This window comes from Excalfactoria chinensis, chromosome 5 (genome assembly GCF_039878825.1).
Source record: "Excalfactoria chinensis isolate bCotChi1 chromosome 5, bCotChi1.hap2, whole genome shotgun sequence".
Classification (NCBI taxonomy): Eukaryota; Metazoa; Chordata; class Aves; order Galliformes; family Phasianidae; genus Excalfactoria; species Excalfactoria chinensis.
This window is the reverse complement of record NC_092829.1, coordinates 29,052,001-29,064,911: the sequence shown is the minus strand read 5'-3', so window position 1 is coordinate 29,064,911 and position 12,911 is coordinate 29,052,001. Positions and strand designations below refer to the sequence as shown.

Here is a 12,911-nt window from a genome sequence, read left to right as displayed (position 1 = left end):
ATTAATAATCAAAAATTAAACAGTATGTATAAATTTTCCAAGAATGCACATATGTACGCATGTTTGTCATCCATCAACATGGCAAAACAAATTCCGCATCTACCTCAATTACTCAAAATCCCTTGTAACTGAAACAAGATGTTGAATATGCTCCATTTTCTACTCCTTCTCAACCACTACTACAGAAAATGCACTGCTAACATAAACGCCATCATGTTAGGACCAACTGTAGAGTGTGCTGTCACTCTTGTTAAGGACATGTGAATTTTTCCCTTTCTTCCACAACAGTTAATATACTTGTGCACATCAGCAAGCAAACTTTCAGCCGGTACTAAATTTAAATGGATGGAAAAAGAAGTTTAACAAAATGTCAAGTCTTGCTCAGAGCTCATGAGATTGAAGTTTGTTTTAGAGGAAGATATCATACACTAAGATGAAGATTACTAGTCTTCCAGTCTTCCACAAGGGAAAAAAAACAAAATGATCATATGCTCGTACACTCAAGTAGTAGAAAAATAAATGAATATCAGTTGTATTTAAAGACAACTGGCAATAACAATTACTTAGTAATCTGCTAATTTCTATGTGGTTCATTTTCAACAAAGAGGAATGACTTTGTATATTCTCCACTGAAATACTAGCATGCACAATCTATTTCCTCTGATGAATGCTCTTTGTTCCTTTTACTGTAAATGCTCACTTGATGTTAGTCTATGATCAGAAGTAGGTAGAAAACATGGTTTTAATAATATGTGCCTCTATTGAAGTTTAACAACTTGGCAAACATACTATCATTAAAGCAGTAAGTGAACTTCATTATAATACTACTGATACAATTACAAAACTACTCACAATGATATCATGAAGTTTTTCTTTGCTTAGCAATAAGAGCCAGATACTCACAAAGAAGGGTCCTGGACCAGATCTTTAAGGTTTATCCCACTACGATCCTCGGCAAGGTTCCTGAAGCAACTGTCACTCACTAAAAAAAATAGAAATAAAATTAAAACAAAACAAAACAAAACAGAGAAACAAAAAAGGTGGAAATTTAAAAATGAAATATGGCTCTACTGATTAATTAATAATTTTTATTTTTTGTATAAGTGTAATTTCATTCATATATAAGGTCTGATTTTCAGTGACATTTCAACAATTTTTAAGGTAAATCATCCCAATTGAAAGTGATAAGCAATCTATCACAATATACAAAGAAATAAATGGTTACAAAATAGTGCCCTTAAGACTCCTATATTTCTGGGTAAAATAGGTCTCAAACACAATACTGTATGTGCAGATATTGATACACTTAAGAGAAGAATCCTTAATCATTCACAGCTCTCTATTCTTTAGCTAATCAAAAGGAGAGTGTTGCTATGTTTTTAATCAACATACAAAGTTCAATAGCTATATTTACTCAAAAAAAAATAAATTTAAAAGATATTAATGTATTTTGCTTTACTTCACTACATTAAAAAAAGTGGTGGTTATGCTCTGAAACTTCCTTATGTTTGCTAATTATCTCAGCACAGGTATTCTTTTCAAACTCATAGACACTTCTCTCAATGGGACAGTCAATTTGTGAGCTGGAAATAAAGTTGTAGCACAAGCACTGTAATAAATTGGCATCAGCTCAAAGGCTTTTATGACTACACCAAGACTTTCAGAAAAACAGAGGTCGTGACATGACAAAAATCAATGTAAAGAATAGTTTCCCCTAGTTATAAAGATAACCTGCCAGACTGAGTAAAGCTCATAAGAAATGCAACACTGCTCATTTCTGATATAGAACGCAGCCTCACTCACAGTTGATGAAAGGGAATGCATTTAAAATCATTTGCAAAAGCATGTGTTCCTTCTGCTCTCTAAATGCGAGAGACTCTCCCTCTGATTTACATCTATGAGTATTCATGTGCACCATCAACAGCATAAAAAATGCACATCATTCCTAAAATATGTTCTTTATTTGCACAGAGTAAAATACACACTGTGATAGCCCTACCCCCCTACTGCCTACACACCTCAGCAGCCCACAGTCTGTCAGGCTGCTAGTAAAGAGAGAAGCTAGAAGAAAGGCCTCCAGAAGGGGCTGGGGTATCTGGGAGCAAGTGCCAACTGCAACTCTCCCACAGCTAACAATATATGGCAGTAACTTCAAAGTTTACCCTCTGTGCACTTCAACACTGTTACAACCAGTGGTCCCAGAAAGCCCCTCAGGATAATCCATACCAAGGCCATGAAGAGGCTCTTGTCTTTTGAGGCAACTGCCACACATCTTCAGCAACAGTAGCTGCTGATCCAGCAGCACATTCAGGACCCCTGGATCATTGCCCCAGAGGCAATCTCTGCACTAAACTGAAATTTAACTGCAGTGAACCAGCAAGAGCAGCGTAGGGCAGTGAAGCTCCCCTTGAACACCTTGGGCCTTCAGAAATCTTTAATTTCCTTGTCTACTACTGCATTTAAAAAATCTCAAACTGCTGAGCTAAAGGAGCACGTCAGAGATCAGCAGAATCACAAACAGCATATATTGCAGATTTTATGTTTCAAAAATAGTCCCATAAGCTAAGAGGTCTAGCTTGTATTTGTCTCTTGTCAAGTTCAGCAATGAGAGGACGCACAATATTCTCGTTAAATTCTGTGACTGATGTATTGATGTGTCTCCATACAGCACAAATAACAACGATGGTCAATAATGTCTTTTCACCACTACTGACAATTCAAGCATTTCTAAAGCATTAAAGATGTAATCTAAATGCGATGCATCTTTTTTCTACTGTTTCCTCCATATCCCCTCATTGAAAGTAATCAACTGAAGACAGATGACAATTGATCTAAAAATTTCCTTGAATGTGGAATAAAAGTAACAACATAAAATTACTTCATCAGTAAAAGTGCCCATTATTTGACTGTATATAATTCAAGCACTTTATTTAAAAAAAGATGTGTCTCAAACATTTAAAATGAAAGCCTAAATTTGACAATGGTTTTTTCCTACTTATCTAAGCTTAATTATTATATATAATACCATTTTTATGAACAAAGATGAAAAACTTCAAGCTTCCCTTCAGTTGGCAAAGCAAAGTTTGAATCAAGTACCTGCACACTTTAAAACAGGTCTCAATCATTTCTCCTCTTTTTTTATTGCAGTAGAGATAGAACACCAAGAAGCTGCTAATTTGCAAGCAAGCTTTTTCTTAGCCTACAAGCCAGAATCAAGAAACACTGATGACTCAGCTAAATTTCAGAGATTTCAAACCTATTTTCCAGAATCAAGAAGTCCAACATTTTGGTTAATATTCACCAAAATAAAATTTCTGAAAAACTATGATCTTCAGTTAAATCTTTGATAACCACAGGAGAGCTTCCAGTGTATGAAATAACTCGGCAGAACCGTGCTGGACTAACAGCTCTCACAGGAATGCTTCAAGAGCACTTCACCAACCTGCATAAAAGCACAGTCACATTCCCTCACACCCTTGCAAACTCTAGTATGGACGTAAAAAAAAAAAAATGTTCACAGCAAAAATGGGATTGAAACAATCAACCAAAGTGGCTAATGCATTTCTCAGTGCTTTAGAAAATGTAAAATCAACACTACGTATGTTTTTAAAATGGTATACTCTGATGGAAAAGCAAGCTTAAAGAAGACAGCAGACGAAGCTGTCTGTGTTTGATGGTATAGCAGAAAGGTCAGAACTATCAGGCATGATCAAGAGTGCTTAAAGGTCTGAGGGGGAATAAAAGGCAGGAGGAAACTGCATCACTGCTACAAATTGTACCACATACACAAAGGGCACACCTAGCTTCTTGTGCTTAAAGAGCAATTGGAGAGAATTTTGAATGCAACATTTGAATGAACACACAGCCCAAGATTTTATTGCCCTGTTTCAAAATCTAAATTCTCATTTTTATTTTTTAAGTCCCCAAGTTTGTAAAAGCAGTTATTTTATACGGTGTTTGTTTCTGATTTGTGGTTCTGTCCAAACATTTGTGAATGTAGGAACAAGATTTAAATTTACCCTTATAAGCACCTTTGCAAGCAATCACTTAACTATTAAAGTTGTACACATGGTTGATTACAAAACAAAACAAAAGACTCTTTCTTAGCTTTTAGAATGTGAAAGACAACTGTGTTTCTTTCCTCAGACATCAGAATATCTTTCCCTAAAAGCCTATTCCCCTGCAGACACAGAATTCCTGTCCTATTGGCATACCTTATGGATGTAAAGATGGATGCTCCTACCATTTAAATACATTTAAGGCATCTTGCCTGCCCAATGAACAGTAACGTCAGAGATGAATATCTTGCCTGAACCCTTTTTTCTCTGCTACTATCATTTTTTTTTTTCAAATGACTGCACGTCAAACAGGAAACATACATAAAAACAAATGGCATATTAGAGAAATTTTGTAGCACCTTCACCAGATCTATTGCAGAAGATGGAAAATTAATTATAAGAGCATACTACTAGTATCTCCGCACACAAATCTTTGTGACATTTTTATAGAATGAAAGAAACTGCTTGTCTGCCTGCAAATTGCAAACACTTGTAATTGCTACAAAAATACGTTGCCTGTGAGCGGCAAAAATAGCACAGGCTGGTTTCCTGAGAACTCACTATTGGCCACTGAGAATCCTTACTGTAAAAAAACAACATGAATCATAAGAATTGTCTGAGTTGGAAGAGACCCTTAAATATCAGCTAGTGCAACTCCCATGCAATATACAGGGACACCTACAAGTAGATCAAGGCACTCAGAGCCTGGTCCACCCAGACCTGAATGTTTCCAAGGATGGTGCATCCACCACCTCTCCTGGCAACCTATGCCAGTGCCTTCACCACCCTTTACTGTATCATAGAATGGTCTGGATTGGAAGGGACCTTTAACATCATCTAGTTTGAACCGCCTTGCTACAGTCAGAGGTATCACCCATTAGACCAGGTTGCTCAAAGCCCCATCCAGCCTAGTCTTGAATGCCTCCAGGATGGGGGGACATCCACAACCTCTCCAGGCAACTTCTTCCAGGGTCTCAGAACCCCCACAGTAAAGAATTTCTTCATAGTATCTAGTCTAAATCTACCTTTTTCCAGCTTAAAACCATATCCCCTTATCCTGTTGCTACATATCCTTAAAAACGTCCCTCCCCAGTGGAAGGCCACTATAAAGTCTCCCCAGAACTTCTCCAGGCTAAAGTTCTCCTGGGCCCACTGCTTACATCCGTCTAAGTCTCTACTGACAGCATTCTGTCTCTCAGGCATGTTGACTATACCACACAGCTTGGTGTCATCCACAAATTTGCTGAGGGTGCACTCAGTCCCACTGTCAGTGTCATTAATGACTCTCATCACTGAACTCCACTCAGACATTAAGCCGCCACCACTCTCCGGGTAGAATCTCATGACCATTTTCTAACGTGATAGGAAAACAAAGGAAGATAAATGCCACTTTCATAAGCTATGAGATGAACTTTGCAGATGAAAGACATTACACTGCTGAAATTAGCCTGTTCAAAATAAAAAAAGCCCCAGCACAGTGAAGTTAATTTTCCCTGGGCATTCAGAACTAGCTTTATTATCAAGATTAGATGCAAATTCAACTCATATATTATAATCCACCCCCAAATATAAATTCTCAGTAGACAAGAGCAAGAATAAAGCCATTTTAGCCTGGTTAATTGAATTCACCAAAGTCTACCCAATGCAAGTGTTCTCTGATGCATCAGCAAATGCCTCTACAAGATACTTATTCATACCTTCTGACCCATAGAGGCTGGCAGAGCAGATAAATTATCAGCTGCCATTTCACAGGTTTTAAACACAAAAGCACTGTAATGGCTACTTGGACTGCCTGCATACATCTGGCATTCACACCTGATGTTTCTGGCACATGCTTTGCCTTTCACAGTTTTTGTTATACGCTGAAATACAGAAAACATTTAGTATGTTTAGCAAAAATACTTTTTCAAGAAGACACCTTTAAGGACATCCCATAGAAAGCTTTTCAAGCTACACATCATTGGATTGCAGAGCAGAACAAGTCTTCTTTCCCTTCCTTTCAGATGAAATACTATAAAGTGCCAGACACTGACAGAGATTGACAAAGTACTACTACTATAAAAAGAAAAAAAAGGAGCTCATCTTCTGGAAGAACAGGAGATGAGAAATGTTCAGGTGACCCAGTGAAAAACAGGGTGAAAACAAACCAGAAATAAATTGAAACACTAAAAAAGGAAAAGAGAGAACATGAATTGTTGGCTGTTGTTTTTTTTTCTTTCCCCCAAAAGACACATGGAAGAATAATATCACCTGTAAGCCAAATGCAAAGAAGGGCTACTAAAATGATGAAGACATCTTAAAGAAGATGAAAAAAGCCTCCTTGATTAGTTGATTAGTTTAGCAAAATGGAAGCATTATATGGTTGTAGTTGATTTGTTCATGAGTACATAAGCAGAATAGACATGAGAAGAAGAGATAAAGAATGGTGTTGTACAGGAAAAAAAATTGAAAGCTCACAAATTAATTTTTCTGTGCAGCAAAGAAGTTGCCCAAACTGGCAATAAACAGATTCAGCAACAGATTAAATAGCAAAGGAATTCTTTAACGCAGGAGACCAGCTATGCCACAGTTGTTAATGCTGTATAATTTATGTTGGAGCTTCTCTGAAGGCTATGAACCTCTAAATCCCCTCTCCTCCCCACAAAGGTTTCTCACGTTTTCTAGCAGCAATTAAATAAGCTATTATTTTTCCCATTAATCTAATGGATTATGGTTCTTTCAAATCTTTTATTGCTTAAATTTCACAATATTTTTGTGGCCTTTAGACTTTAAATTCTGTATCGAGTTTTAATCTAAAATTCATTTCATGTCTAATAAGCCTGAACTTAAACACACTGGCCTCTTCAAAATGAGGAGGTGAATTTCAGAAGGAAAACCTCAAGCCATTAGGGACATTCAAATCTTTGGAGATGTCACATTATCAATATCTGTAATTGTTTGCACTCAATAAAACAATTAAATTCCTTGAAGCGATGAATATTGAATTCTTGATGGAATGCTTCTTTTTGGACCCACTACTTTTCATTGGAAATAAGCAGTTCTTAACAAGCACATCTAATAGGAAGATTTTGTTGCCCCCTCTTTGTCTGCAAACTGCAAAAAAAATTCTAGGAAGGGGAGGGAAAAGATAGAAGTTCAGTACATGTAAGAAAGAGGAAAGGAGGAGTTAGAAACACACCTGACCTCCTCCTCCCCCCAAGCACAGGTCTGAAGGCAGCAATACCATACCAGAGCCAGCCTGGACACAGTAGGACCAGCACAGTGACACATCCTGAGCAGCCCTCCCTCACTTAACATGCTCAAATGCCACTATCTAAGCCTAGATGATGAAACACCAGTCAGGTACATACATCTCTTCTAACTTTATGTATTTAATACAATGCTTTAAGAGATAAATCATACACTGCATTAAAAATAATGCATTACTTTAAAATTTCCTTTCCTTAATTGCAGGTCTCCACGGTTGTTGTTTTGTGGGTTTTTTTTGTTTGTGAAACAGCAAAGAGGAATGTCCTCCTGCTCTGTACATCTCTCACCCTGGACGGCTGGAGCCCAGGGAGCACTACCTCCAAGTTCCTTTCTGTGAACATTCTTCCATGTTTTTAAACTCTTAGCTGTCTACTTGGTCTGTATTCCAAGCTTTTGGATATTAGCCATGCTTAAAATTGCATTCCTTATTAATTACAATGAAATTAGAATTACTAAAGCAGCAAGCAGCTAAGATTATTCCTCCCATTTATTTTAGCTACCTAAACATGACTTTTTGCCATAACCATGCTGTTCATTTACCTTACTCTCCTTACAGTGACTCACAGCCTTTTTCTATTCCCAGCTATGTGTCTGCATTGTACAAACGTCATCTTGTTGCTGTCCCACAATATACATATATTTTAACCCTTCAATAGAAAATACTTTTCTCTGGAGATTATCTTGTCTGATATTTGACTGCTTACACTTAGCCTTTAGTTCCCTCTCTTGGCTGATTCCAAATCTTTAACAATATTTCACTCTCAGCCTGAAGCAAGCAACAAAATGGAGAAGACTTTAAAACCTATACAGCCTGTCAGCTCTAATATGCTGGCTTATACTGGCAATCAAGTCAATCTGTTGTCAGGACTGAAGCACAACATTTTGGCATCCACAGGAGAAAAAAAAAAAAAAAACAAAAAAAAAAAAACCCTTGTAAACACTTGCTCCTCTAACCTCTGTTTCAATTTCCAGCAGCTCAAAAGTAACCCAGCAGTCTCCATGTTTGCAGCAAGGAGCAGTCAGAAGCAGCCCTGCACACACCCAGGTGAGGCAGCAGCTCCAGAAAGCAGACAGAGCAGGACAGGTTTGGAGAGGTGCTCATCTGAGCACACAGAGACAGCATTCCCTGCAATTGCCAGCCCCTGATCCACCAGGTGGCCTGGTGCTCTTGTCTGCTGGCTTGGTGCTGTACCTGGGACTGCAGACTCTGACATGCTCGTAGGGAGTGTATGTGCAGCAATCTCCATCGTGAAGGCTGCACAGGTTGCCATCTGGGCTCATCTGACAGACCTATAGCAGTGGCAAGTAGAGTAACATGCTCTCATGACCCTTCAGGAATTCTTCTTTTATTTTTTTATTTTTTAAATTTATTTTTTACAGATATGCGCAAAAAGCATGGTTGGCATGCAGTTTTCATGAATTTCCCTTTTTCACTGCTCTCTTGTGTGTATCTGCAAAAGTAAACTACAAAATCATAGCAGATACTGTAAATCAACCGTGCTAAATTCTTGCTAATTACTTTCCAGAGAGAACCACTCACATAAAACCTTAAGCAGGAGGAATTCAGCAAGAATGAGAAATGGTACAAAATAATAATAATAAATAAAAAATGGCAGTGTTTCAGAAAGTATTAATCAAATAAAAATTAATAGTTCTTCCCACTGGGGAAAAGAGATTTTTTTTTTTTTTTTTTTGTACTGGTGACTGCCGAAATGATAAAGCAAGGATTATGCCTCACATTTATTAACAAATCCTAATTTAAGCTTTGCAACAAAATAATATCTTTTCCAAAGAAAGACCTTTTTATTCTAACCTTTTTCCTCTTAATTCTGACTTATTAGATGTAAGTAAATCTAAACATAGATAAACTGTATCTAAAGCCCATAAAATGATCCTTAGTGGAGGTCAAGACTCTGGAGGACTCCCCCAGTAACCAGATCTCAGCAGACTTGCTTTGTGCAGTGGAATGGACTAGCTGACCTTCCAACCTCAATTATTCTATGATTCCAGAAGCAGGCTTCTGTTTCATATTTAATGTAAGATTTAATGTAAAAATTTGGCTTCTAAATCAAAGAAAAGCCATTAGCATTGGATACCATTAACATTTATAGCCTCTAGCTACATTGTGCAAGATAATCAACAAGCTGAGAACTCATATGAATTTCCTATTAAATAATTTGTAAGACCTGCCTTGCTTTTAGAACAGCCAGCAGAAGTATTGCCTTCCTTTCAGAATTGCTGTTTTCAGACAACCATCACATTTTATAGTGCTACATAAAAAAACAAACTAAGAAGGAAGGCCTACAGAATGCAAGTACAGAAATTCTGTCTGATGTGAAAAACAGGTGGATGGTAAGCTACTACCTAAACTAAGATTCTATAAATAACGCTCTAAAAGATTTTCTAAACATCCTAAATGTACGCTGTCACAAATGGGTGCCATAATATTTTCTAAAACATCTGAAAGCCAATAAATCTATTTAAAAAGGCAACCAAGCAGAAAGTACTGTATAGAAAACCCACAGCTTTACAGAGAACTCTCTAAGTACCAGGACTACCTCCAGCTATAAAGGTATTCAAGCACCAGGATATTTCCAGTTCTTCTACGTTTTTTTGTTTGTTTGCTTTACTGAAAAATAACTGAGGATTTTAATAATCAAATGAGCGACTCCTTTCTTGTATATTTCTTCTTCATTATGCAAGTGCATTTTATTCCCCCATTTTGTCTATTGCATTTTCTCACTTGCATTTCAAATATCTAGAAGGCATCGATGAAGAGAAATGAAGCTAGCATACAAGAACTTAATTTTAGGCTTCTCATTCCCTGTATTATCAATACAGAGGTCTTCCCTCCCTTTGGTCTCCCTGTTCTCTTCTGTGTGCACCTCTTGAGGGATCAGAGGAAGCAGCCACCAATATAGGACAATCATGGCTGCTACAAAATCTCTTCTTCTGAATAGGCAGAGTCAGGCTAGGAAGGGCTTTTGCAGGGAATATCTGAACTCCTCTTGTTCAGCAGAGCGTAAACTCTTATTTCAACCCAGTAGCTTCCAAAACTGTTAAAATAGTTGAAAGGTTTTATCTTTGTTTTGAAGAAATGGCAGTTTGTGGCATTCCCATTTAATTTGTAAACATTTCACCAAGCTGAAAGATCACTTCCGCTCATCAGCTCACAACAGTTCTAAATGTCACTTTAAAGAGAATTCTCACACAACATTGTCAGCTGTTACCATGCCACAGTGAGGATTTTTTTCATGAAAACAGTGACGCCAATGACCAAGATTTGCACTGTATCTCTGTATGATCTGCATTTTTATGTGCTTTGTGCTTTCTGCTGAGCCTACTTGCAACAGTCTAAACTGAGAGGAAGACTTGTGATTTCCTCCCTGTGTTCTAGGATGGCTACCAATATTCCAAGGAAAAATAGGAATTCACTCCAAATTAGTCAATATGTAGATTTGCAAGAATAAGTCTGTCTTAACACGTTTTACATAGTGGTAAGATACGTAAGATTTCATGGGTTTGATCGATAGTTAAAGCCACTATTAAAAAAATAATAATCATCAAACCTGTAAGAAGTGCATTGCTGCCATATTCTCCTATCTCAGGAGAGATACTAAAGACACAAATACAGCAAATAGTAAAACCAAAAAAAAAAAATTCTCCAGTATCTGTATTAGTGCAACAGAGCCAAATGGCCTCAAAAGCAATGGACACGTCTGGTTAAAACTTTTATGGTTGTAGAAGGGTACTGCAAACAACAACAGCAACCACAGCCTGAAAAAGAAAAAAAAAGAAGAAAAAAAAGAAAAAGAAAAAAAGAAAAAAAGCATTTCTGGGAAAAGATAGCAGAATTCAGCACACTGGTTCTGATTTTAAACATACTGAAACCCACTGATATCCTCCCCAAACAACTTAATGAACTAAGCGTACCTCATCTCACACACTGTGTTCAAAGACATTCTACAGAAAAGAAGAAAAATTTCACTGGCATCAAACATCAAACCTAAAACCTTCCTACTAATCAACAGTGAAGAAATGCAAGAAGGATTTTAAAATTATGTGTAAAAAAGAAAAAACTGCAGGTATCAAGTTTCTGCAGAAAGTGTCAATAACTAATATCCTTGATATGGCCTAGGAACGATCCACCCTAAGAATAAAGGAGGTTACAATACTGACTATTCACTGTCTCCTTAGAAATGCAAATACAAGGAAGAAAAATAAAGATCAAAAGCATAAGAAAAGTGAATAAAATGCACTTCAGGCTGATGTTTGCTCTTTATATAAAAAGAAAAAAAAACAGCAAAATGTTTACATTTTTATCATAAAAGAGTAGCATTAGAATTATTCCAAAGCCAACTTGTATGCCAGTACTAACAGAGACCTGAGGATCACATCTGACTGCCTCAGGGGCTCCCCGACACACCTCAGCACCGTCCACTACACCATGGAGCAAAGCTGCCATCTGAGGAAACCAGACCAGTAGCCAGGGAAGCTGGACACAACGGCTCCCAGCGTCCCTTCCAACCACAGCCCTCCTGTGATTCTGTGGGCAGGATCTACTGTTGCCAGTAACTTGCCAACACACTATTCAGTAAACATACTCTAGCAACTGCGTCCATTCTCATCCAGTGCTACAGGCTTGGGGCAGAACAGCTGGAAAGCTGAGAGGAGGAAAATGATCTGGAGGTATTTTTGAAAAGCCGACTAAACATAAGCCAGCAGGGTGCCCAGGTGGACAATAAGGCCAACAGTATCCTGACTGTATGAGAAATAGTGCAGTCAGCAGGAGCACAGAGGTGATCATCCCTGTACATGCAGCATTGGTCTGGGCATACCTCGCTGCGTTCAGTTTTGTGCCCCTCACTACAAGAAAGACATCAAGGCCATGAAACATGTCCAGAGAAATGCACTGAAGCTGTGAGGAGTCTGCAGAACAGGTCGTATGGGGAACAGCTGAGGGAACTGAGATTTTTCTGTCTGGAGAAGAGGAGGTTCAGGGGAGACCTTACTGCCCTCTACAACAACCTGAAAGGAGGTTGTAGTGAGGTGGAGGTTGGCTTCTTTTCCCAGTTGAACAAGACAAGAGGTAATGGCCTCATGTAGCACCACGGGAGTTTCAGGTGAGGTATTAGGAAAAATTTCTTATCAGAAAGGCTGGTAATGTATTGGAACAGGCTGCCCAAAAAGGTGGTCACTGCCCCTGGAGGTGTTCAAGAAGAGGGTGTCAGTGACAGTTAGGAACATGCTTTAGTGGCATGGTGGTGGCAGCAGCTAGGCTTGCTGATCTTAGTGTTGTTGTTTTTTTAACCTTAATGATTCTGTGATTTAGAATAGATTCATGGGGTGCTGTACAGGATCTCTTCAGTACAGCTTTGAGCAACTTCTTCCTCCTTCATTTTGTCATGAACATTTTGAAATCTGTAAGACTTCCTGTATCTCCCCCAAATCAGTTCTTACATACTATAGCAAAGAAGGTCTATTAAAACCCATCTAACCAAGTAAGAAAAAATTGGCACTGCAACTCACTGCAACTTGCAAGTGAAAGAAAAGCAACAGCATTTAAATGGCTTTGTGTCACATGTGCAGAGAAACCTAATTCTT

General features: G+C 38.0%; 1 protein-coding gene across 31 annotated transcripts in view; it reads right to left on the bottom strand.

Annotated features, from left to right (window-relative positions):
• The window catches only part of GPHN (gephyrin), a 240,785-nt gene that overhangs the window by 163,484 nt on the left and 64,390 nt on the right, over positions 1 to 12,911 (bottom strand). For all 31 annotated transcript variants that reach the window (XM_072337125.1, XM_072337092.1, XM_072337096.1 and 28 more), the window contains exon 2: positions 904 to 982. In XM_072337125.1, the coding sequence (XP_072193226.1) occupies positions 904 to 982 (79 nt within the window). The remainder of the gene's footprint in view (positions 1 to 903; positions 983 to 12,911) is intronic.